The 25,272-nt window shown below is 37.1% G+C and overlaps 1 protein-coding gene across 5 annotated transcripts in view; it reads left to right on the top strand.

Moving 5' to 3' along the window:
* The window catches only part of PATJ (PATJ crumbs cell polarity complex component), a 350,262-nt gene that overhangs the window by 100,726 nt on the left and 224,264 nt on the right, over nt 1-25,272 (top strand). For all 5 annotated transcript variants that reach the window (XM_061184132.1, XM_061184131.1, XM_061184130.1 and 2 more), the window contains exons 19-23: nt 741-857; nt 2,623-3,018; nt 8,929-9,052; nt 14,504-14,678; nt 24,841-24,912. In XM_061184132.1, the coding sequence (XP_061040115.1) occupies nt 741-857; nt 2,623-3,018; nt 8,929-9,052; nt 14,504-14,678; nt 24,841-24,912 (884 nt within the window). The remainder of the gene's footprint in view (nt 1-740; nt 858-2,622; nt 3,019-8,928; nt 9,053-14,503; nt 14,679-24,840; nt 24,913-25,272) is intronic.

The following is a 25,272-nucleotide window of genomic DNA, read 5'->3' as shown; positions in this document are numbered from 1 at the left end:
CCATAGATTTTGATGTATAGCTAGGACTTGATAAATTGTAGCTGTGTTATTACCTGGGACTGATGCTGAGCTGGGGAGCATCATGATGATTGTCCCTCTTCTGATGGAGAGTGGCTACCCTGTACCATTGTTAAATATTTTGAGTGTCACCCTGTATAAACTTAGGTGTTTCTTAATATTAAGGTCTCTTCCTGGGAAAGTGATTTTTTCTTTAAGGAATACCTAAAAAGAATAAAAAGTTTGAGAAGCTTTGACCTGAATATGGCTATTTTGGTTATTAAAGAAAAATTTGGTCTCATAAAACAATTTACATAAATTTTATTGTATACTTGCATTTAATGGAAAGATGAGAATTAATCTGAAAAGCGTTTGAAACTAAGATATTTTCTTCATTACAAAAGTACTTCTTTGGTTGCCAGAGTTGGGGGCTGGGGGTGGGCAAAATAGGTGAAGGTGGTCAAAAGATACAAATCTCCAGTTATAAGTCCTAAGGATGTAAGGTATAGCATGGTGACTATAGTTAACAACACTGTATTGTATATTTGAAATTTGAAATGTTAACTAAACTTATCGTGGTGATTATTTTGCAACATATACATCTACCAAATCATTATGTTGTACACTTAAAACTAATATAATGTTATATGTCAATTAGAACTCAATAAAAGTTTCATGGTTGACAAAAACAGTTCTTCAGTCATGCTAAAATAATTAAAAATTAAAAGTGCTTCTATTTTCAGGAAGGTGATAAAGAGGAAGAAAATCACATTTTACATTCAAACAATAATGAAGACAAGACTGAAATTTCAGGAACAGTTCATGATATAAATTCATCTTTAATACTTGAAGCACCCAAGGTATTTAGTACATTTATTTCCCAAGTAAACAGTTGCTATTATAAAGAAGACAAAAGCTTGTTCTCACTCTCTTGGCTAAATAGATACAAATTAAATAATATCCCCCTTATTAATTTTTTTTATTGCAGATATTTATTTATTTATTTATTTTTGGCTGCAGTGCGTGACATGCGGGATCTTAGATCCCCGACCGGGGTCAAACCTGTGTCCCCTGCAGTGGAAGCGCAGATTCTTAACCCCTGGACCACCAGGGAAGTCCCTATTAATTTTTTTAAAACTGAAATCTTTTCTCTCTTGTATCACATTGCCTCCATAAATGACATAGCCCAGGTATAAGGCATTTTCAAAGAACAAACATACCTCATTTTATATCACTAATATACTCTTAAAATTTTGAGGATAGAACATATTTTTGAAAATAGACCTGCATTAAAAAAAAAATGCTGTAGAATAAGAGCTATACAGATCTTCTTATTGAATACTTTCTAAAGAAAAGAGTTATTTAGTCAAACCTTACTTTATGCTTTAATATTAGAAAGTATATTTTGAAGCTTTTCCCTTTTTATTCTTAAAATGAATTGTGTTTATTTTGCTTCTTGCAGTTAGAGTATGGTTTTGCTTTACTTGATAACAACTGTCTTGATATTCTTTACATAGTTTGTTGACAGTGTCTAAAGCTGATATGTAGTCCTGTAATATCCATTATATATTTTTAGTTTAAACATTTTTTGTTACAATTTCATAACTGTGTGACATGTTTAAATATGCCTTCTAAATGCAGTTTTTTCTTTTTTTGAAATAACTAGGTTACAGTATTTGGTATAGTATATTAATTTAAAAGTGTCACTGCAATGATGTCTAGCTGAAAGTGAGGAAGCATTGGGAAGGAGTAGATTCATTTCAGGAATTTACATTTATTGATACTTAATGAATAGGACTTAAAATAGGAAATGTCGTTGATCCCTTAGAGGGAATTGGGCCTCATTGTGCCCAGCACCCTAAGGTGCCTTGGAGTTATGTCAAAGGCTCAGCAGATCCATATATTCCTCAAGCGTTACCTAGGAACTCAACAAAGTTTCTGCTCATGCATGACTATCTAGCTTCAGTTTTATGTACTTGCTCTTCTGATTAGTGAAGTATGAATTAATTGAAGAGCGTACTGTATTCATTCCTTTTGTTTTATATTATTAATGCAGATGCAAAAATAAATTTCTATTAAGTGGTATATTATAAAAGAGTCATACTCAAAGTAGTTGAGACATATTCCCCATATCTTTAGTTTATAGAGAATGTTTTGTAAACATTCAAATAACCATTAATTTATTTTGAGTTACATAAACCTGAAAATCCTGACCTTTTAAGTCTTTGCTTTCTTAAGTGATAGTATGAAGTGCATCCATATTTATGTATTATTTTTTATATGAGATGCAGGAGTTAAATATTCAGTGTAGCAATTTAACAAAATTCCTATTTCTGACTGAGAATTTTAAGGCAGTTGATGTATAGTGAACCTTTCAGACTAGTCAGTCACCTTGCCAAAGGCAGATTTTTGCCTCTTGTTGTTTGTTTCTTTTCAGGGTTGAGGCTTGTGTGGCAGTGAGATTGTATTTCTTCTCATTTGTAATGGAGAGCTGTCAGGTTAACCATGCATTGTCATGTAATACCGTCATTGCCGTTATGTCAGGGGTTAATTTTCCAGTTAATGTGTAGGGTGCAGCTTTAATACAGACGTAGTTTAAAGTTTTTTTGCAATTTTTATTCACAGGGATTTAGAGATGAGCCCTATTTTAAAGAAGAGCTTGTGGATGAGCCATTTCTAGATTTGGGAAGGGCTTTCCAGTCCCAACAAAAAGAGGTAGACAATAGTAAGGAGGCCTGGGAAATGCTTGAATTTATGGCGCCTAGACTGCAGGAAATGGGTGAAGAAAGAGAAATGCTTGTTGATGAAGAATATGAGCTCTATCAAAACCGCTTTCAGTCCATGGAATCGTATCCCTCATCGCACATTCAAGAGGCTGCTCCTGTTCCATCCATGAAGGAGCTGCACTTTGGTACACAGTGGTACCAGGATTGTGAACTGCCTGAGCCTCAAGAAGCCAGGTCCATGATGAGCGCATATTCCCAGGAGATGCAGCAGTGTGGCTGTAGCACTGAAAAGATGGTAAGGGATTAGAACACATCTTCCACATCCTCCCTGATTCCTCCCTCCCTATCTCTGTCCATAAGTCATACAGCTTTCAAACAAATGAACAAAATTCAATGGGTCTTTTCATCATAAATCATTTTTTCCAAAATATACCATACAGTGTGTTGCTTTAAGTAAACCTCATCATTTCTGTGTTACGTAACTTCTGGCTGGAGTTAATAAACTGTAGTTGCCTTGCTTTTATGGTGGGTTTTATTTTTTTTTACCTTGCTTTTTTAGTGATGTTTTTTTCCTAATGACCGACTTCAAGGAAGAGTTCTTTTGCCATTTGTGATTTTCTTTTAAAAAATTCTCTCAGGGAGACACAGCTCTGTATTTCTCGCATAATGTATTTGTCAAGGAAAATCAAGGCAAAATTGATTAAAGATGTATTGTTGTTTCTGTCTTGCTTATCCACACTGTTCTCTGTATTATATATGATACTAAATAGAAAGTCACTGAACTCTAGAAGACTATCTTTACATTTGTGATACTACCTGTTGACAACTTGGCAGGAAAGCATTATATTTTAATAGGTTTGCCCTTGCTATTAAATCACCAATAAGCTTTTTTAAAAATCAAATTAGAGTTAACTGGTCACCAGTTGGACTCTTTCATTAGGGATATTTTTAATGTTTTATTTTTGTTTGTGTATTTCTTTCCCCAAATTAACTTCCAAGCAAATGAAAAGAAAGTTTTTGTATGGAGCACATAGCAGTGTGTTCAGGTGCAGTACGGTGCCCTCCTCACTGAGGTCAGCAACTTCCCTGCAGTGATGTGCAAAGTAGCCTTCATTTGCTCTCTCACAGGCAGATAGAGCTGGGTTTTTTCCTTGCCTCCCTTAGATCTTCCTACATTTATCCTTTTTGCAAATGCTTGTGGGTCCCTCTGCTATGCAAGATGATGTATTTATGTATTTAAGGAACCCCAGAGGATTACCCCTGGTAGTGGACTCTGGGCAGTCTACCAGCGAACAGATTTTTGGGATTATCTGACTAATGTGGGAAGAGGTGACATTGAATCACCTGGTATGTTGCCACTGACATTGGTTCTTTCTATCTCTGCCAGTCCCACTCCTATGTCTGTAAGTGCTTGACCTCAAACAGAATAGTCAGTTATATGGAGCAAGTTAGTAATTGCAGGTTATTGAATATTCATAAATACTGCCTTGTTGTGGGTGTTTTCTTCCATAAAAATAAATTTTTCTATTTACCCCAATATAAGGCAACCTAAAATATAGGCCCATTTTAATATACAAACTTTTAGGGATATAGATGAAATAGTCAAATGTATATTAATAATATTTACTTTATAAATTTAGTTAAGGATTCCTATTTTGAAACCTATAAAATATCAATTTTTTTGCCTGTTCTCACATTTAATGATAGAATTTTATTCAAATTGTTTCAATGCATATTAATGCCAGAATCTATATTATTACTAGAATCACTTTTTGATCTTTCAACACTGTTCTTCAACTATACCATCTTCATTTTCATCTAGATTGTTTCAGATACAGTAATTTTTGAATCCATGTTGTCAGTCAAAATTTTATTCTGATCTCAAGCATCATTTGCATAATATTAGGTTTTTAAAAAATTCCTCTTCTAAGTTTATATTGATGATTTTCACAGTGTAACCACTGCCTCTATTGTTTATCAAAGTGCTCTTTATAAAGCTTGTTTAAACAGCATTCAGTGCTCACAGTTTGAAAGACATGCATCTTAATTACTAACTCTGTTAAATTTCCCAGCTTTCTTATTCTGTGAGGTAACATGTATAGGCTCCCTAAACTGGCATTGATTAAGATTGTTTCAGCCCTAATGTGTCTTACCTAAACAGTATTTTATTTTCTTTAAATAATTATATGTTCTTGCTTTGAGCATTAACTCTTTTTTTAATTTTTAATTTTTACTGAAGTATAGTTGATTTACAATGTGTTAATTACTGCAGTATAGCAAAGTGATTCAGCTATACATATATATACACATTTTTTAATATTCTTTTCCATTATGGAAAATATAAAATATCATCATAAGATATTGAATCTAGTTCTCTGTGCTATACAGTAGGACCTTGTTGTTTATCCATTCCATATATAAAAGCTTACATCTGCTAACCCCAGCCTTCCACTCCATCTCTCCCCCAAACCCCTCCCCTTTGGCGACCACCAGTCTGTTCTCTATGTCCGTGATTCTGTTTCTGTTTCATAGATAGGTTCATTTGTTTCATATTTTAGATTCCACATATAAGTGATATCATGCGGTATTTGTCTTTCTCTTTCTGACTTAGTTCACTTAGTATGATAATCTCTAGGTCCATCCATGTTGCTGTAGATGGCATTATTTCATTCTTTTTTATGGCTGACTAATATTCCATTGTATATATGTGCCACATCTTCTCTATCCATTCATCTGTTGATAGACATTTAGGTTGTTTCCATGTCTTGGCTACTGTGAATAGTGCTGCTGTGAACATAGGGGTTCATGCATCTTTTTGAATTAGAGTTTTGCCCGGATATATGGGCATTAGCTCTTTTCCTCCCTTCCCCACACCCAGCAGTGATGACAGTGTATGGGAGGAAAAACCCTTTTTCCTCTACCCTCCTAGGCTCCTCTGGCTGGGGCCCTGGAAATAAAACTGACAAAAGACAGATTAAGAAAAGAAAAACCGTTTATTAACACCTGCATCATGCATACACACAGGAGAAACTCAGTGATGATTCACTCAACGGAGGGGTTAGAACTTGGGCTTATACAGCATCTTAACAAAGAACAGTGAATTTGTAGAGAAGTGACAAGACAAAGGAAAAGGGATTTAGGCTTTTAGGATCAGCATACTGTGGGAAGGTAAATATATGGGGGGAATTGATGGAAGATAAGGATTGTTTTAGTAAGGTTTGTCATGTACATCTCTCTTAGTGCCATCTCTGAGCTGAAGAGTCTAGAGTCATCTCTGGTGATTGAGAATCAGGGGAGGATAGGAAGCTTTTCTGAGTTCACTCTTTTTCTTCAGTTCAAAATAATCCTTATGCCAAAGTGACATATTTCTGGGTGGAATATTCTGATCCCCTGTAACAGTTGTACCCACATGATCAGGATGGGCTTGGATCTTTATTTGCCTTTCTCTCATTATGGTAGATCCAGTGATGATACTTTAATATAATAAGCCCTGAGTGGGTAGATTTTAAAAACACAGTCAAATACCTTACAAATATGTAATTCCCAATACTCTTCTATTTAGAGGGTGCCCTCCAAAAAGGTAGAGGAACATTATCACTTCTGTCTTCATTGTAATATCCATTTTGGGTTACAGATATAGCTATATTTGTGGAGTGCAAATAGTACCCAACTACTTATAAGTTTATCATTCTCTACCACCCTGTTACTCCATTTTAGTTGAAGGGTGAAGCCATCAAGATTTATAGATCTGGTTCTTTATTTTTAATTGTGATAAAATACACATTACATAAAGTTGACCTTTTAAGCATTTTTAGGCTTATAGTTCCTGTGGCATTAATACACTCACATTACTGTACAACCATTACCACCATCCGTCTCCGGAACTTTTTCATCTTCCCAAATTGAAACTCTGTACACACTAAGCAATAACTGCTCATTCTCACCTTCCCTCATCCTCTGGCAACCAACCACAATTCTACTTTCTGTCTCTAAAAATTTGACTACTCAAAGCACCTCATGTAAGTGGAATCATACAATATTTAGCCTTTTGTGTCTGGCTTATTTCACTTAGCATGATGTCTTCAAGTTTCATACATGTATCGTGTCAGCGTTTTCTCACTTTTTGAGGCTGAATAACATTCCACTGAAGGTATATATACCACCTTTTGTTTACTCATTCATCAGCTGATGGACATCTGGGCTGTTTCTATCTTTGGCTATTGTGAACAATGCTGCTGTGGACACTGGTATACAAATATTTGTTCAAAAACCAAATTTTGGGTGCTCTACACCCAGAAGTGAAATTGCAAGATCATATGGTGATTCTGTTTAATTTTTTTAGGAATCATCATACTGTTTTCCATAGAAGCTGTACCATTTTCATTTCTGCCAGCAATGCATGAGTTTTCTAATTTCTGTACATGCTCACCAACACTTGTTTTCTGTTTTTTAAATAGGTGTGAAGTGGTAGCTCACTGCGGTTTTGATTTGTATTTCTCTGTTAGTGACCTTGAGCAGCTTTTCATGTGCTTATTGGCGATCTTCAAATATCCTTTGGAGAAATATCTAAGTCCTTTGCCCTTTTTTAAAATATCTGATTCTTTTTGCCTGAGGATTAGTTACCTGAGAATAATTTTATGTTTTTATTTTCTTCTCTATTTAGAAAAAAACTGAATTGATTTTTTTTTAAATTTTATTTATTTATTTATTTATTTATTTATTTATTTATTTATGGCTGTGTTGGGTCTTCGTTTCTGTGCGAGGGCTTTCTCTAGTTGCGGCAAGTGGGGGCCACTCTTCATCGCGGTGCGCGGGCCTCTCACTATCGCTGCCTCTCTTGTTGCGGAGCACAGGCTCCAGATGTGCAGGCTCAGCAATTGTGGCTCACAGGCCTAGTCGCTCCGTGGCATGTGGGATCTTCCCAGACCAGGGCTCGAACCCGTGTCCCCTGCATTGGCAGGCAGATTCTCAACCACTGCGCCACCAGGGAAGCCCCCTGAATTGATTTTTCTAAAGATTTAACCTTTCATACCCACTGTATTGAAATCTCAGATTTAGGCATCAATTCTTATTCCTCAGTTACATAATTGCCATTCACTTAAAAAAGAAAAATCCAGACAGTTCAAAAATTGTTGTAAAATTTCTTCTTTTTAAGTACTCAGTGGCTGCCATCTCCTCCTGACTCCCTTCTCTAATAAGTTCTTCTTGCTTATTTTATTCTAGGCAACTAAGTAGTCATATTTCCTTTCTCACCTCTTTTTAATATTTGAGTTGAATTCTATGTACTGTAGCCTCCTTTGGGTATCTGATACAGTTATATACTCAATTATATTCATAATCTATTTGATAAAATCTAGCAGTATTTGGTACATCAGTTTATGAGAGGTCCTTTTCTTATCATTGAAGTATGACCAGTTTAACCATGAAAAAACATGGACTGTTGTAAAAAATATAATTCATTTTTTTTGTTTCGAACAACCTAAATTTCCAACAATAGAGAATAACATAGTGTTATTCACCTTAAATGAGTTAAGGTAAATGCCTATGGTGGCCATAATGTTGTCATTTAATTTCATGCATATAAATGTTTTTAAATATCATAATAAAATACATCAATGAAAATTGTATGTTCTGGAAGATTGTAACTTTGGAAAACCATAAAAGACCTGTGTAAAAGGAAGACAAGGAAAGTGTAATAACTTTTGACTGTGCTTACCTGTAGGTTTTAGGTTCGGGGAACAGGTTGTTCACTAGGCAGATAAGAGTGTCAGGGAGGGCATAGCAAAGGCTTAGAACTATGAAAATTCACCAGGTGTTTCCAGATCAACAATGAAGCTATTTAAGTTGTGATCCAGCATGATCCAGGACATAATGAGTATCAACCATTGACCTTGCTTGACTTGATAGATCTTTTATTCCTCTGCCTTGGTGAATGTTTATTTAAATCTACTTATTAATGTTTATAAAACAATTTTGTTGTTAAAAAATCCAGTGTTTGGAAAAAACAGATTTTACTAGCCTGTACTCTTGCAGATATTAAGTTACTAACATTTGTTACTGCTTACCACATTATAAACCGTTACTCGAGAAGGCTTGTTTGCAGGGCCAGTTTTCCGCTATCATTATGATCTGGATTGAACAACATTATGGTGTTCCACATTTTACCATAAAGTACTAATGCATTTCTGTTTTTCTTCCTCTTGAGATGAAAGAAAACTTTGGCATCGATTCCCTATCCTCCATACCCTCAACTGAAGGAAACAGTCAACAAAGCAGATTTGATGATCTGGAAAATCTTAATTCGTTAACGAAAAGTAGTCTGGATTTAGGTTTGTGATTTTTGTTTCTCATAAACACAAATTACATTATTTTGCAATCTTTCAGTTTTATTTGTATATATGATGAATTTTACTGTCACATTTTCATTCATTATAATGTTTTGAATTGAAATCTGCTTATTAATCTGCTTCAAAATATCCGGAAAAATAACGTGAATCATATTTCAGCTTAGAGCTTTCAGATTCTGTTTTCTGAGAGAGCTGCATTTTCCCTGCCTCATTTTGCTTTTTATTAGCTTTATGGATTAAAACTAAAACTACGGCCTAATGCCGAATCTGAAATAGGTCTCTACTAATATATATTAAAATCTCTGATACTATTAAGTGATACTGTTAGCTCATTGGATGGGGTTGTTAAATATTAATAAAGAGACATATTTTATACATTTATGAAACATTTTTATAGCCATATATTACAGTCAATTTTGGTACATTAATAACTTAGTTTCCATTAAAGAATCCTAAAAGTATAGTGCTGCTCCTTGCCTCTTCCCATATTGATTCTTATATATTTTTGAAAACTTGACTTTAAAAAATAATCTTTCCTCATCTAACACTGCAATATTTAATGTCGTAATATTAAGATCCTTAGGTGAGCCTGGTAAGTTCTTTCATAGCATTGGGATTTATAGAGCCATTGTTCAGGATTTATGCTGTCCTTCACCTGTTTTGACTCTACTTATAGGAAAAGTCTTTCTCTGTGGGCAGTTCTTGTGTTGTATGGTAATATGCTGTTAGGAGAGAGAGATAGCTATAGAAAAGTTATGTAACCATTTTTTATAAATTCAACATTCTGTCAAATAAAAATCTAAAGAATGGAATTCTTAATGTGGTTAAAGATTGAAGACATCTGTGAGATGATAACAATTGCCAGTTCCCTGTAGGTCAGAACACATCATGAATAGTTAATTTAAAAAGAAAATTAGGATAGTCAATTATGAATATCTAAGATTAAATGAGTCTATTCAATTTTTCATAATGTATAACTGATTGTGACTAAGAGAAAAATGGGATTTTTCACCAAAACTCTCCTGGTATACTATTTTTTTTTTTTTTTTTAATTCACCACATTTCTGTATCCTCTGACTATTAAATACTTAGAGGAGATTTATGGCACAAATGAATTCATAAATGAATTAATGGTCCATATCTGTTTGATTACCGTTGATACTTTATAGCCATATAAGCACTACTTTGGACCAGATAATTCTGTTGTAGAGGGCTTACCTGTGCATTGTAAGATGTTCGCAGCCTCCCTGCCTTCTAACCCTAGATTCAGTGGTATTCCCAGTCATGATCAAAATCAAAATGTCTTCAGACATTGCCAAATGTCCCTTGGGAGACAAAATTGCCCTGGTTGAGAATCATTCACTGTTTTATACCGTCAGGATTGAAAGGAATAGATTAGAAATATGGGGTGGGTGTTTGTGAGGAAGGGCAGTGGAGTTGGGAAAAACATAGGGAAAGGGATTTTGTCCTCATGGGATGATCCAGTCTCCCTCTGAGCCCTGCTCTGGGTATCATCTAAGTGCCTCCAAAGTTACTTCCTCTGCCTTCTGCTGCCTGTATGAGTTTCCTAGGGCTGCTGTAGCAAAGAGCCACAAACTTGGTGGCTTAAAACAACAGAAGTTAATTCTCTCACTGTTCTGGAGTCCAGAAGTCCTAAATTAAGATGCTGTGCTCCTTCTGAGAGCTCTAGGGAAGAATCTGTTCTTTTCCTTGTCCAGCTTCAGGTGGCTCCAGCGTCCTTTGGCTTGCGGCTGCATCATTCTGATCTCTGCCTCCGTCCTCACGTGGCCCTCTCCTCTTCTCCCTATCCATGTCTTCTCTTCTTCTCTCCCTTATAAGGACACCTGCTGTTGGATTTAGGGCCCACTTGGATAATCCAGGATGGTCTCATTTCAAGATACTTAATTTAATTACATCTGCAAAGCCCTTTTTTCCATATAAGTTCTCATTTATAGGTTCTGTGGCAGGGATATATATATTTTAGGTGGGCCATCATTCAACCCACCATACTGCCTTAATCTAATATTTGACAAGGCCCTGGGAATTTATTTTTGGAGATTATAGCTTTAGGAATTAAGCTACGCTTGTATACCTTAGGCCTGTCCTCACTAGAAGAGTGTTCATAACCACATGCTTTTTGGAAAAAATTTTGAGAGCTGCCAGAATGCTGTGTGGCAGGTGTGAGTACTTGGGTTAGTGCTAACCATGGGTGGACTAAGAAATTATTGGTACAGAGTCAGTATAGTTTCAGTCCCAGGTCCCTCAGTACTAAGCCATTAACCTGCCGTGTCACCAGGCAAGCCGCCCGCTTCTCCAAGCCCCTCCACTTCTTCAGCTGTGAAATGATGGAATTGGGCTAAGTGTTCTGTAAGGCCTCTTTCAAATCTGTAGCCCTTTGACCACTCTGTTAGTAACAGACAATTTTAGATTTACTTATGAGCAATTATATTAAAAATTATTTTTGAGAACCGATGTGTAAAGGGCTATTTTTGACCCTGTACTTAATCTAAAAGTAGGTTTCCTCAAAGAGCCTATGCTCTTCACGGTCTGTGAAACTAAACCTAGAAATTAGCATAATTAATAATGTAAAGCATACAAGATAAATGTCAAATCAGTAATATATTTAGTGTTAAGAGATTTCAGAAGATTTCAGACAGAAAGTAGTTCTGTTTCCCAGTCTTTGACTGGCCCAGCCTGGAGTGGGCCTCCAGTGAACCTGGATGAATTTCTGTCATTGCACACAGAGTCAGGCACACTCGCGTATTTGCATGCCTCTCTGTTACCATAAGCTTCTGGAGGGCAAGGCTTATACCTGATTATGTTACCATAGTGGGTGCTCAAGAAATATTTCTTGAATGAGAAGGTGATGTGCTGCTCCTGGGTGGTGATTTAACAGCATACCGATTCCCTACTTTTTTTTTTCCAGTTGCTAAGTTGTGCAGTAACACCCTCTCTTCTCTACTTGGATTCTTCTTGCCTTTATTTTGTTTATCTTTCTGTTCGTGCACCTCACTAAGTATAAACCTTTTGGAAATTCCCCCCATTTCTCTCCTGTAAGCTTTAACTTCCATTTATCTAGGAACCTTTTTTTTTAAACTTCCCTGGGGACTTCTCTGGTGGTCCAGTGGTTAAGAATCCACTTTCCAAAGCAGGGGACGCAGGTTCATCCCTGGTTGGGGAACTAAGAATATGCCGCGAGGCAACTAAGCCTGCATGCTCTAGAGCCTGCGCACCACAACGAGAAAGGAGCCCGTGTGCCGCAATGAAAGATAGCGCATACCGCAATGAAGATCCCGCAACTAAGACCCGATGCAGTCAAATAAATAAATAAATATTTTAAAAAATAAATAAATAAACTTCCCTGTTTTCCTAACCTGTGTGCTCCTGTTGTGGCTGTTACCTAACAACTGCATAGGCCCCGAAGGATGCGATTTATTTTATGGGCTCCCAGGTACCGTGGTGCACTTGATGAACAGCTCTGTAAGTCTGCCTGTGTCAAGCACGGTGAGAGAGGAGAGATGTGTACCTGAGCACTACCAAGGTGTCCTTGGAGGAGGAGTGGGCAAAGGGTATGGGCAGCCTTGTGTGGAGCAGGTAATGAAAAGTTTTAAACAAACTGAAGCAACCTATGAAACCCAGTGCCGCAATTTAATAGGCTGCTTTACCAGCATAGCCGGATGGAAAATAGCTCTGTAAATAGAGCCAGTTCTCTGTTCTTTCAACTCCTGTTTTAGGCCATTCGTGCCAGAATTTCCATCCCATCCCTGGCCCCTTCTCAAGGGGGAGAAGGTAGACACAGGCAAAGCTAGAGCAGTGCGGCACTGGTATGGATTTGACTGCGTGCAGGAATGTAGGCCCAGGGGACGGGAGTGAAGCATGTCTGAGGTACCGGAGACTTCCTTTAATACCACCTGAGCATTACAGTTACTTTCACCCCCTCTTCAGATTCTCTGCTGATTAGATCCTGATTCCAATGTGTCTAGACAAGACAAAAAGCAGAAGTAGAAGTGAGTTTACTAGAAAATTTGTTCAATATGAAGAAATGGAAAGTTTAGGTGATGCTTATAGGAAAAGTTTTAGAAGAGTGTCTATATCTCTTAGTGATCATTTCTAATTTTCTGATGAGCCAAGTCTCAAAAATATAACATAAATGTATGGATTTAAGGGAGGCATTTGATTCACTATTCATCATAGTTGTATAACATGATGAAGAAAGATTGGCCGGGAATTTATAATGGATGAGATATAATGGATACTGAGGTATATCTTAAGAGTAATTAATGGGTTTATGCCAGTCTGGGTGCAGGTCTCTAAACATGTGCTGGAGGACTGCATGCACAGCTCTGCCCTTGTTACTCGTTTTTTCAGTAAATGGGAAAATGACACAGATGACGTGTCAGGTAAATTTGTACATTCTTTTTTGTTTTGGCCGTGCCGCGCGGCATGCGGGATCTTAGTTCCCTGACCAGGGATCAAACCCATGCCCCCTGCAGTGGAGGCACGGAGTCTTAACCATTGGACCTCCAGGGAAGTCCCAATTTGTTCATTCTAATTGGCAAAAATTCCTTGACCTGGAATTCCCCACCTATAAAATATGGTTGCTATTATCTGTTCTAACTCATAGTTTAATGTGAGAATTAAATAAGGTAACAAATGTAAAAGAATCCTGGAATTTATAGACAAAGCCCCTTTAAAAATGTAAGTGTTTTTATTTGGTTATTTGTTATTCTGTGGAATTATTTTTTTTTAATCAGTGAAATGTCAGTATGCCTGTAATTGAGACAGCCTAGGTTGATAAAGGGAAAATTTGTAGTAAGGTAAGAATACCATCGTAGAGGGGATTCTTCTTCTTTTTTTTTTTTTAATTGAATGAAAGATTCTTTAAATTCTACAGTGCTTTATGGTTTTCAGAAGTTTCACATACATGATTTCATATAATCCCATAATAACTTTTTTTCTCCGTACCCCTGTATTACCCTTCCCCACTTCCCTCTCCCCACTGGTAACCACTAGATTGTTCTCTGTATCTGTAAGTCTGTTTCTTTTTTGTTTTATTCACTGGTTTGTTGTATTGTTTAGATTCCACATATAAGTGATATCATATAGTATTTGTGTTTCTCTTTCTGACTTATAAGGGGGATTCTTTTGATAAAGATTCATATTGCTAAAATAACATCTTTTCAGTGAGACCATGCTTAAAATTGTAACCCTCTTTCACTGAGCAACCCCTATCCCCCTTCCTTGCAGAACTTTTTTTACCATAGTACTGTCACCATCTGACATATTAAATGTTTTACTTATTTAGTTCAGTATAAATAAGTCTTCTATCTGGAAGGGGCCTGCCTGTAGTAGATATCCATAACTATTTATTGAATTAATGAAGAATGAATGAGTGTTATCATGTGCTCACTATCATCTGGGTTTGCTCTTTAGGCATGATGATTCCAAATGATGTCCAAGGTCCTGGCTTGCTTGTTGAACTTCCTGCTGTGGCTCAAACAAGGGAGCAAGAAGACTTGCCTCTATACCAACTCCCCAGGGCTCTAGCTGTTTCCAAGGCCTCGGCATACACAGGAATGTTGTCTTCTAGATATGCCACTGATGCATGGTATGATATTATTTCTCTTTGTTTTCGCACTATAAAATAGCTTTCTTTTTGCTTCTATTAAAAAAAAAAACAAAACCATTGTAAAGCAATTATACTCCAATAAAGATGTTAAAAAAAAAAACAAAAAAACAACAACAAAAACGAAAACAACCGGGCATGATTATGGTGGAACATTTGGAAAATGCAAGGAAATATTATGAATAAAACCCACCATACTAAACAATTACTGTGAGAATTTCACATACTTAAAATTGTACCATATATATAATTTTTTTAATATATATACAATTTTGTATTCTTGCAGTTGTCTGCAAAATAGATTATGGGAGTATTTACTTAGAGAATGGAAGGTTAATTAAGAATTTAACAACTCAAGCAAGAAGTACTCGAGGACAAATTAGGGGGGGACTGGACTTAAGAGTTAGAGAAGCTGTAGGAATTGGTGATGGATAACATGTTGGGAGTGAGAAGGTGTAGGAGGATGACCTGTGTTTCTGAATGGGGCAACTAGATGGATAGCAGGACCATTAATTCTTTGGCATAAGATTATAGGAGCATGAACAGGTTGAAGAGGAAAATGATGAGTTCGGTTTGGGACATGTTGAGGGTTCAGGTATCCATAGGACAATAAAGTGAAATGGAGTTAATTAAATACATGACTCTGGGGATTAGTGCTGAGGTCTATCCTGATGTGGATAATTGGGAACAAGATCAAGTGTAGGTGAAACTCCTGGATTTGAATAGTCATCCAGGGGAGACTCAAGTGATAAAAGAACAGGGCCAAAATTGGAGTCCTGCAAAGCAGCAATATTAAGGGCATGAACTGAGGAAGAAAATAATGAAGTGGAATGAACAAAAAGTAAAAGGAAATTGATGAACTAGAGGTTGATATAGAAACCAAGGGAAGAGAGCACTTTAACAAAAGGATCATTACAGACTATTGTTACATAATGGAGAGGTCAAGGTAGATAAAATGGAAGAGTTTTCATGGGGCTTGATCACATGGATGCCCTTGGTAAGCTTAGAACAGTTTCATTAGAGTGGAAATCAGAGAGTAGTGGGTTGAGAATTGAACAGAAGGTCAGATATTGGACAAAGTAAGAGCAGACTAGTGTTTTGAGGAACTTGATCATGAAAAGAGGCAGAAAGAACACATGTTACCTAGACAACTGAAGGGCATTGTGGAAATGGGACAAGGGGGCAGATATATATATATATATATATATATATATATACACACACACACACACACACACACACACACATACACATAGATTGTGAGTGTGAAAGATCCAGAAAAGGAATATGTAGATGTTAGAAAGTGGCTGATTAAGTGTAGTCCCTGGAGAGGGTGGAGGGAGGGGAGGACACTGCACACCTAGAGAGATTAACTTATAATAGTTTGATAGGAGGAAGCTCATCGCCTCCATGGACACAGGTGCCAGGAATGAAAGGAAGGTACAAATGCAGTACTATTAGTACCTTGAGGACTGGAATCCAAGGAGATTCTTGCCCAATGACCTTGATTTTTTTTTTTTCTGTCATTTAGGAGAAAGGTTATTTACTCAGAATGATGGGGTGCTAGTAAAGTGGGCCATAAAAGGAGAGGTGTGAGAGTAGAGATTAGCTTTTGAAACAAGGGTAGGAGAGTAATGGCCTAGTGGTGGGAAGGAATTTAGAAAAATATTGACTCCGTTTTCCCAGCTTGCCAGGGAGTTAGAGAGGGAGTGTCACCCACTCAAGTGTGGCATCCATGGCAGAGAAGCGGAAGCTGTTGAGAGAACAGAGGAGGTGGAGAGAACACTGAGGGAAGAAGTTAGGGTGTGGGGTGGTTTCTTTACAATTCAAGGAGATTCCTTGGAGTGTGACAGGTAGTTTGGCTGGTGGTGGGGGGGCCTTGGGGGGGTATGGGAACAGAAGCACCTCTGAAAGAAAAACCAGAGCTGTGTAGCACTGTGAGTACAGGACAGGAGAGGCGAATGAAGGAGTTGGAGGTGTTGCAAAGCATAACAGAGATGAGAAAGGGGTGGGATTAATCGGCCTTAATGCTTTATTTATTTATTTATTTTTATTGGAGTATAGTTCACTTACAATGTTGTGTTAGTTTCAGGTGTACAAGAGGTGAATCAGTTATACATATATAGATATATATCATCCTAAGTGAAGTAAGTCAGACAGAGAAAGACAAATATCATAGGATATCACTTATATGTGGAATCTAATTAAAAAAATGATACAAATGAACTTATTTACAAAACAGAAACAGACTCACGGATCTTGAAATCAAACTTATGGTTACCAAAGGGGAAACGTGGGGGGAAGTGATAAATTGGGAGACTGGGATTAACATATGCATAGAATAGATAACTAATAGGGACCTACAGTGTAGCCCAGGAAACTCGACTCAATGTTCTGTAATAACCTATATGGGAAAAGAATCTTAATGCTTTTATTGAAACCTTAGTCCAAGAAAGATTTTGTGTTATATGAAGTGTCTCAGACTTATATCACTTCTCTGTTCAGCGACCTGTGGCCTTTGCCTAGAGTTTTAGATAGAACCTTAGTAAAAAGTTGTCTGGCCTCTGTGTAGCTCATCTCTGAGTGGAAAGGGAAGACCCATAGGCCCAACTAGTTGGAGGAATCTGGTGGCTTTTCACTCAGCAGACCTGGACCAGGGTGTAGAGGGGAGGAAGCTGACAGACCCAGGGTCCTCGTGCGAGGGGTCTAAGCAGCTCCCAGAGGAACGGAACGCAGTGTCAAACAGCCAGGGTTTGTTTTTTTAAGAGAGATGCTTGGCAGTGGAAGTGCTGGAGGAGTTAGGAACATGCTTCAACTTTTTTATGTGATCAAATTACTTTTCAAATGAGATACTTTTATTTTTTAAATTTCTCTTGTGCTGAGTGTTAATAATTGAATCTGGCCAAAGAATTCAGAAATGAGGCTGCTTTTCAGGCTATAGAACTGTAATTGTAGATTGGAAAAGATTTAAACAAATTTCCAAGCCCACCCTTCCTTCCTTCTGCAGAAGGTGAAACATTCTATCAGTTGTGTCTTACTCAATTCTCCCAGCTTCAGAGAGAGGAGATAACGCTTTACTCCTGAAGTGAATACTTTGACAAGCTGTTTTCTTGTGCTGGCACAGACATTTAAGAGCTCCAGCCTAATCTTTGTCTTGGGAGATCAGTCTTGCATTTGAATGCTGTTTTTTTGTCTTGCCTTCATAGATTTAGGATATATTTAAATCTCAGCAGGCTCCAGAAGAGTTCCTGTAAATCATACTCCCCCTTTTAATCTTTCAGGGTATGCCCCATGGAGTTAGGTTCATAGGTGAATATTTATTGCTACTCAGGAGACTTTCTGAGTAATGCATAGATTCTTTTCAGAATATAGTCTTCCAGATCATCAGGGTGTCATCTAGTGCTAAATGCTATATGCTATTTTACAGTTTCTTCTTTGCATTAATTTTTGTGTAGGGCCCAGCAGAGTTATTCAGTGTGCACTGTGCTTTTGCATCAAGCCGACTTCTCCTTACCTTTGGAGGCAGGACTGATATTAAGAGGTTAGATGCACCCTGAAACTGGCGATCTCTAGGAAGTGAGGACGGTGGGCAGGCGGAGCACGGAAACTCTGAAAGGGATCTAAGTGATCTTGTTCTGAGTATCCTTCTTTCTTCATAAAGTCACTTGAGATCAAGTTTTCAGAATTCACCTTGTTTTAGTCTTTTTCTAACTCACTTCTGTCATCACCTGCTGCCTGAAGACATGGGTGTGCCCATCAGTGGGGGGCATGGCATTTCTCAGACTAATAGGAGATTTGCAGTATAGATGTATTTTGGTGCTGTTCAAATATGCCCTTTGTTATTTATGACTTCATGACCCTGAGAGGGTTTCCCTTGTGTCTGTATTTCCTCACTTGTAAAGTAGGTAGTTCTAAGGTTCAATAAGAGTGAATATAAAGGGCTTCGTATAATGCTTTGAACATAGTAAATGTTTAATGAAAGGCGGCTGGCAATGATGCTGGATGACAGTGATAGGATCATGGGCCCTGAGGTGTATCTAGGGTATTCATTGTTGCTGAGTTTATTAAAACACTCAAGGAGATTGTAGAGTTTTTTTTTTTTTTTTAAGAAATAAAATAGAATCAAGTCACAGTAAGTAAAACAAGGAAGGTGTCAGAGGCTAAAGCCTGGTAGGATGATGAACTTGAGGTGAAAGGCATATTCTAAATTGAAAAAAAAAAAATCATGTAGTAGGTATAATAGAATGCAAATGAAAAGAAATACTTTCAGGTATTGGATACTTTGTTTTGAATGGTGGGAGGTGAAATAGGAGGCAGAGTGTCATAGCTGGGGAAAGGATTAAGTGAGTTAATGTGATATTTTAAGTCCCCAGCACTGCCTGGCATTTAGTGCCTTCTAAGTAAATGGTGAGTATCTAATAGTTTTACCTTTGAGTTCCAGTGCCAAAAATTATGTGTAAATTCAGAATACTGGTAGAAGACTGAGGGTAAGGGAGAGAATAAATGTGTACATTTGAGAGAGGACTACTCTGGAATGTTTGAGTTGGGAGTAAAAAGGGGAAGTTTCCAAGGAGTTTGTGGTCTCATGTATGTGACACTTTCCTGTTTTTACCATGCTGTTGCATGCTGTTGCAGATGCCAGTCACTGCAGGTGAAGATGAATGTGAGAAATTAGGACAAGAGGCACATAGGAATATTACATGAATGCCTATGAAAATATAATTAGATATTTGATTGCTAACCCAGGCTCTACAGAAGGTCAGAAGAGAAAAGGGAGAGACCTAAGGAAGCAACTTACCCTTTATGGCTTAAACTTCTGTTTCTTAACAAATGTCTTAAACGCAATTTTACAGGACAATTTTCTTAATTTTGATAAATGTATACATTCATGTTACCAACACCCCAATCAAGATATTGAACATTTCCATCCACCCAGAAAGTTCCCCCTTGCCCCTGACTTCTAATACTGTAAATTATTTTTTCTGTTCTAGAACTCATGTAAATGTTATCATGCAGTAGGTACTTTTTTGTATATGGCTTCTTTTACTGAACACCATGTCTGTGTCATTTTAAACTTTCATGTACAAGAATGGCTAATTTTTTATGTATACTGGTATCAGGTAATAATTTGCTTTGTAACTTCAAAGTCATAGTGTAACATTTGTATAACTAGCCCTACTGGTTTGGAAAACACTAGTGCCTATTCTGCCTGGTTCCAAATGCTCGTATTCCCTGTGGTGTGTCACAGAAAATTGCCATATAGAATCTATATTTTAAGAGGAAAAAGAAATCTTGAGATAGGTACAACCATAACCCTTCCTGCTTACATCATTTTGGGGTACCGAGTTTGCTTGACCCTCATATGGTTTAGTATATAGAAGTTTCACATGAAAAAAAGGTATATTCTTGCCATCATTTTGAAATTGTTAAACTGGGCATAGTTCAGAAAGCAAACCTGATGCCTTTATGGGAGATGGAGCCACATTCGTGCTCTGGGTGGGATCACCTCTGCAGGAGAACAGTACATTTTCTCATAAAGGCAAAATGCTTGTAGTTTTTGCCTCTTTACTTTGTATTTACTTTTAAAGTTGCACTTGTTCACCTACCAGTGTTTACGAAATCCTATATTTGGGATGCTTTTTCTATAATAAAATACTGTCATTTGTGGGAAAAAAAAAAAGGTCACCTTGGCCATCTAGATTCATCTGATTTTTTTATGATGTTGAAAATTTTATTCTCAAAGACATTGTATATTATGATGAAGTCTTACTATTCATATCCACTTGTTCATTAATGGGGCACTCCATCTTTCATCCCAAATCTGTAAAGAATTATAACTTTGGGCATTTGTTATAAAGGACTGAACTAAAAATAAAAAGCATTGTTTCTATTAGATGGTTAATTCCTTTAGGGAAAAAGTGGTTATAAAACTCCGGTTAAATGTAAAAGGCAAAAGTTCAGTTATTTTAAGATTTGAGATTCTAACTGATTGAGCTATTGACCATGTTTAATCAAAGTGCAAATTATAAAATTAGAGGTTAGAATTCTCTTGTGAAAGATTCAAGTACCTTTGTGCAAATTTACACCTTAATATGTGCAGTAAAAGTATTTTACTTTCTCAGTTAAATTTTAATTTGGGTTGAAAGGTATATGCATTTATCAGTGTAAAGTGACTACGTTATTTTGTATAGTTGCTTGTCTCCTGTGACTGTATTTCTAAAACTAATCACACTATGTTTTTGGAAGTTTTATCCCTCTTTAGGTATGAAGTAATGTGAACAAAATATGTGTTCATCAATTTCCTGAAAAAGGATAATATGCTTTGAAAAAGTCTCTTCTAACAGAATAAATCCTTTTGTCATACATTTTCTTAAAGAAAAGTAAAATTGTCCATATTTTAGACAAAAATTTTTCCCCCTTTGCTTAATATTGTATGTGAAAGCCAGCAGTTTAGGATACTTTTTATTTTAATTTTTTTTAAATAGAAAAGCATATAGCCCATACTAACGTTAAAGCTTAGTTTCCATTCTATTCTAGGTAATTTTAAATTTAAGAATTTAATTTTTTTTTTTTTTAGAAATAATCTTTAATTTTTTTTTTTTTAAATTTATTTATTTATTTATATATGGCTGTGTTGGGTCTTCGTTTCTGTGCGAGGGCTCTCTCTAGTTGTGGCAAGCGGGGGCCACTCTTCATCGCGGTGCGCGGGCCTCTCACTATCGCGGCCTCTCTTGTTGCGGAGCACAGGCTCCAGACGCGCAGGCTCAGTAGTTGTGGCTCATGGGCCTAGTCGCTCTGCGGCATGTGGGATCTTCCCAGACCAGGGCTCGAACCCGTGTCCCTGCATTGGCAGGCAGACTCTCAACCACTGCGCCACCATGGAAGCCCAAGAATTTAATTCTTATAATGATATTATACATGTGCCATAATAAAAATACATACTTTTTTTTTCTTAATACCTATCATGAACTGTTTTTGCTCACAAACTGTTGATACCAAATATGTGAGTTTTTTCCTCCACCCAACAACCAATTCTCTGATTCTCTGGACACTGTGTATCCTAAAATTCATTTCAATTCTGACATTAACTACCTGGAGTTAGTGCAGTCCTCACAGGTTAAGGGCTCAGTCCCGTAAGACTGCCCCAACTTCAGATGCCAGTCACAAGTTCCAGGTTGCCAACTCTACTTCTGACCAACTGGCTATAAATTGAGGGTTCCCATAACACCTTCCTAAGGTTTGATAATTTGCTAGAATGGCTCACAGAACTCAGGAAAGTGCTTCACTATTACTGGTTTATTACAAAGGGTGCGACTCTGGAATAGCCAAGTGGAAGAGATGCATAAGCCAGGGAAGGGGGTGTGTGGGATGCAAGAGCTTCCATGCTCTCTTGGGCCACATCACCCTCCCAGCACTTTAATGTGTCCTCCAACCTGCAGGCTCTCTCAACCCTGTTGTTTGGAGGGGCCGGGGTGGTGGGGTGGGGGGTGGTTTATGGCGGCTCCATTATGCAGCCATGATTGATTACATCATTGGCCATTGGTGACTGAGCTCCATCTCTAGCCCCTTTCCCCTTCCCAGAGGTGGGGGTAGGGCTGAAAGTTCTAACTCTAATCACACAGCTGCTTCTCTGGCAATCAACCCCCATCCTGGAACTGTCTGTAGTCCTACCTGGAGACACCTTATTAACATCAACTCAGGTATGGTTGAGAGGGGCTTGTTATGAATAACAAAAAATGCTCCTGTCACCCCTATCGTTTGGAAAATTCCAAGGGTTTTAGAAGCTCTGTGGCAGGAACCAGGGACAAGGACCAAATATTTATTTCATGTTATCACACCTGTCACAATTAGGGTACAGGAAAGTGGAAAATGGAGAGGAGGAAGGTTTCAGTGTTGGTTTGGTTTTTAGCTTTCAATCTTACTTCAATTAATATCTACTTAAAGGAGAATACTAAAATACAGCAGAGCATGAAGTATTCCTTGCATTAATGTCTATAGTCCATATAAACAAGACATAATCTAAGTACATTATATTTTGGGATAGCAGACAAATTAAATTACATCAATACCATGGACTATTAAGATGCTATTAAATAAGAAATGATGAAGTTTATGATAATCTTGGGGAAAATTTTGATATAAATTCAAGTGAAAAAATTGTAAAGGAAATGCATATTGGTTGAGCCTCAGTTAAATGCCAGTCAAATCTCATTTAATCCTTGTTACTATTATAGGATAATCAAAATATGAAAGTTTATGCTATGATTACAATTATCCAATGAACATATATGCATACGTGCCAAGAATAATAATGTGATATGATAAAGTGGAGACTTCACTTAAATTGGTGGAATCATGTGTGTATCATTTAGTGATTGCATTTAGCTGCTTATAAACTGAATCTCCCGCCCCCTCTCCCCACACACACTTTTAGTGTGGCGTAACTCAACTAGGGCTTAATTTTTTTCATGTAAAAAAGTCCTGAAGAAGTCCTGTTAGGGTCTTAGACATCTTCTTCTTTCTGCTCTGCTGTCGTCAATGTATTGCTTTAGTCCTCATGGTTTCTTCATGATTTTAAGATGGATGCTTCACCACCAATAATCACCTCTGCCTTCTAGGCAAGAAGAAGGGGAAGAGCATAGAGCAAAAGCCTCCTGTCAGCTGATTCTCCCTCCATTTAGTGAGTTTTCCAGGAAATCTCATCTGGGGACTTCTGCTTCCTTGTTGCTGATCAGAACTATGGCACACAGTTACCATTAGCTGAAGGGAAGTCCAGAAAATTTATTTTTTTAAAGCTAGGCATAGTGCCACCTGGAATAAAGGGAGGTTATGTTGTTGGGTAAGGAAGATGGGGAGAGAAGACATTAGATAAGTAACTGGCAAGTATCTGCCAAGTTGTTTTTCCTTGAATTCTACGATGCTTTTAATCATAAAAAATAGACTGGCTAAGGCAAGAAGGCTGTCAGCAGTGGGTGAGATGTCAGTGATCCCTAATGATCTCAATTCCTTAACTGATTTTTAGATTGTCCAAATTTTTTCACTTTCTCCTTTTCACACAGCCTTAAACCATTATATCCTAGAAAGTTGTAGAGTGGCAAGTAGCTGGAGTTTTATGCTTTTTATAGGACTTATTTGAGAGTTCAGAGGAGAATGGAGCATTGAAACTTCATGCTGAAAGAAAGATTTGGATACTGTGGAGAGATTGTGTAGTACATCTGAGCCTTCTCTGAGCCTCATGGGGAAAATATAGTAATATGACCTGCTGTGCTTACTTCACAGGGTTTTTGTGAAAATGAAATGGAAGAGGTAGTCCCTACATTTTTGTGTAGAGTAATACAACTGACAATATCACATAAGTTATTTCATTTGGTGGTCCAAAGGCACACACCTATTTTGTGGTACAGGTTAGACTGGAGCTTAGAAATCCTGACTCCTTTTCCAGATAATAGACGGTAGTGTCTCTACCCTATTAGATAACATTACTTTTATAACTACTCTGTAATTCAGCATTTTACAGTATCCCGCTAGGCAGTTCCATATTAACATAACTTGATGGGTGAAAGTATGGTGGTGGTAGGTGGGAGAATCACATTGTTTAAGAAATCTCTCTGTAAACTGAAAAGTGCTGTGTAACTACACAAAATATTTATGGGATACAAATGACAGGGAAATTATTTAGGGTTAGAGAGACAGAAAAATCTAGAAAGAACGATCATGTTTACTGACTGTTTAATCATTTCAGCTGTTTGTGTAAGTTTATACTAGACTGTTAGCTGGTCAATCACACCAAATTTTAAGAAATATATTTTATAATATTTAACTGCTGTTATAGAAACAAATGTGAAATCATACAAATTCAAACACAGATTTTTAGAACATAACATCTAGAGTGTCACCAATAAAAGTGTTTATAATCAATGATTTTCTGGTGCTGGGTGGATATTTGTTAAGTTGACTGGTAAAGCAATATATCTTTGCTTTGTATGGATAGTTAACTATTGATGTAAATATTTTTAAAGCTTAGAAATTAAGAACAATTTAACTACATATAGATTGTGTAATATAAAACTTTTCAAGAACCTTTAATAATAAGAGTGTGTTGTAAGTTATATGTGTGTGTGTTTTTTCCTTTCTTTCTCCTCAGTGAATTACCTGAGAGAGAAGAAGGTGAAGGAGAAGAAACTCCAAACTTCAGCCACTGGGGACCACCAAGAATGTATGTTGATGACATTATTGACTTTCTCAATAGGACAATGCAATTAGTTGCTCTTTTCTTTAACTTCATAGTGTCATTCAGTCGTTCTCTAATGATTGCCATAGTTCACACATACGCTGGCCTAAATTTTAGTTTCATTTTGTCTTATCTAGAGATTTTTAGCCAGGCAAAATGGCCGTAACCAATATTAGGAAAATCTTTGTCATACTCTTTCAGAGAAAGCAACTTACAAATGTCCATCTGTGATGGACTAAGTATACTTTCTCACTGTATCACTAAGCAAAGCAGGTAGGGCTGCCTTGAATGCAGTAAAGAAGCTCTTTTTTCCAAAGAACACCAATAGTTAAGGCTTCTATCACA

Source organism: Eubalaena glacialis, chromosome 3, assembly GCF_028564815.1.
Source record: "Eubalaena glacialis isolate mEubGla1 chromosome 3, mEubGla1.1.hap2.+ XY, whole genome shotgun sequence".
NCBI lineage: Eukaryota > Metazoa > Chordata > Mammalia > Artiodactyla > Balaenidae > Eubalaena > Eubalaena glacialis.
This window is presented reverse-complemented; position numbering and strand designations above follow the sequence as displayed.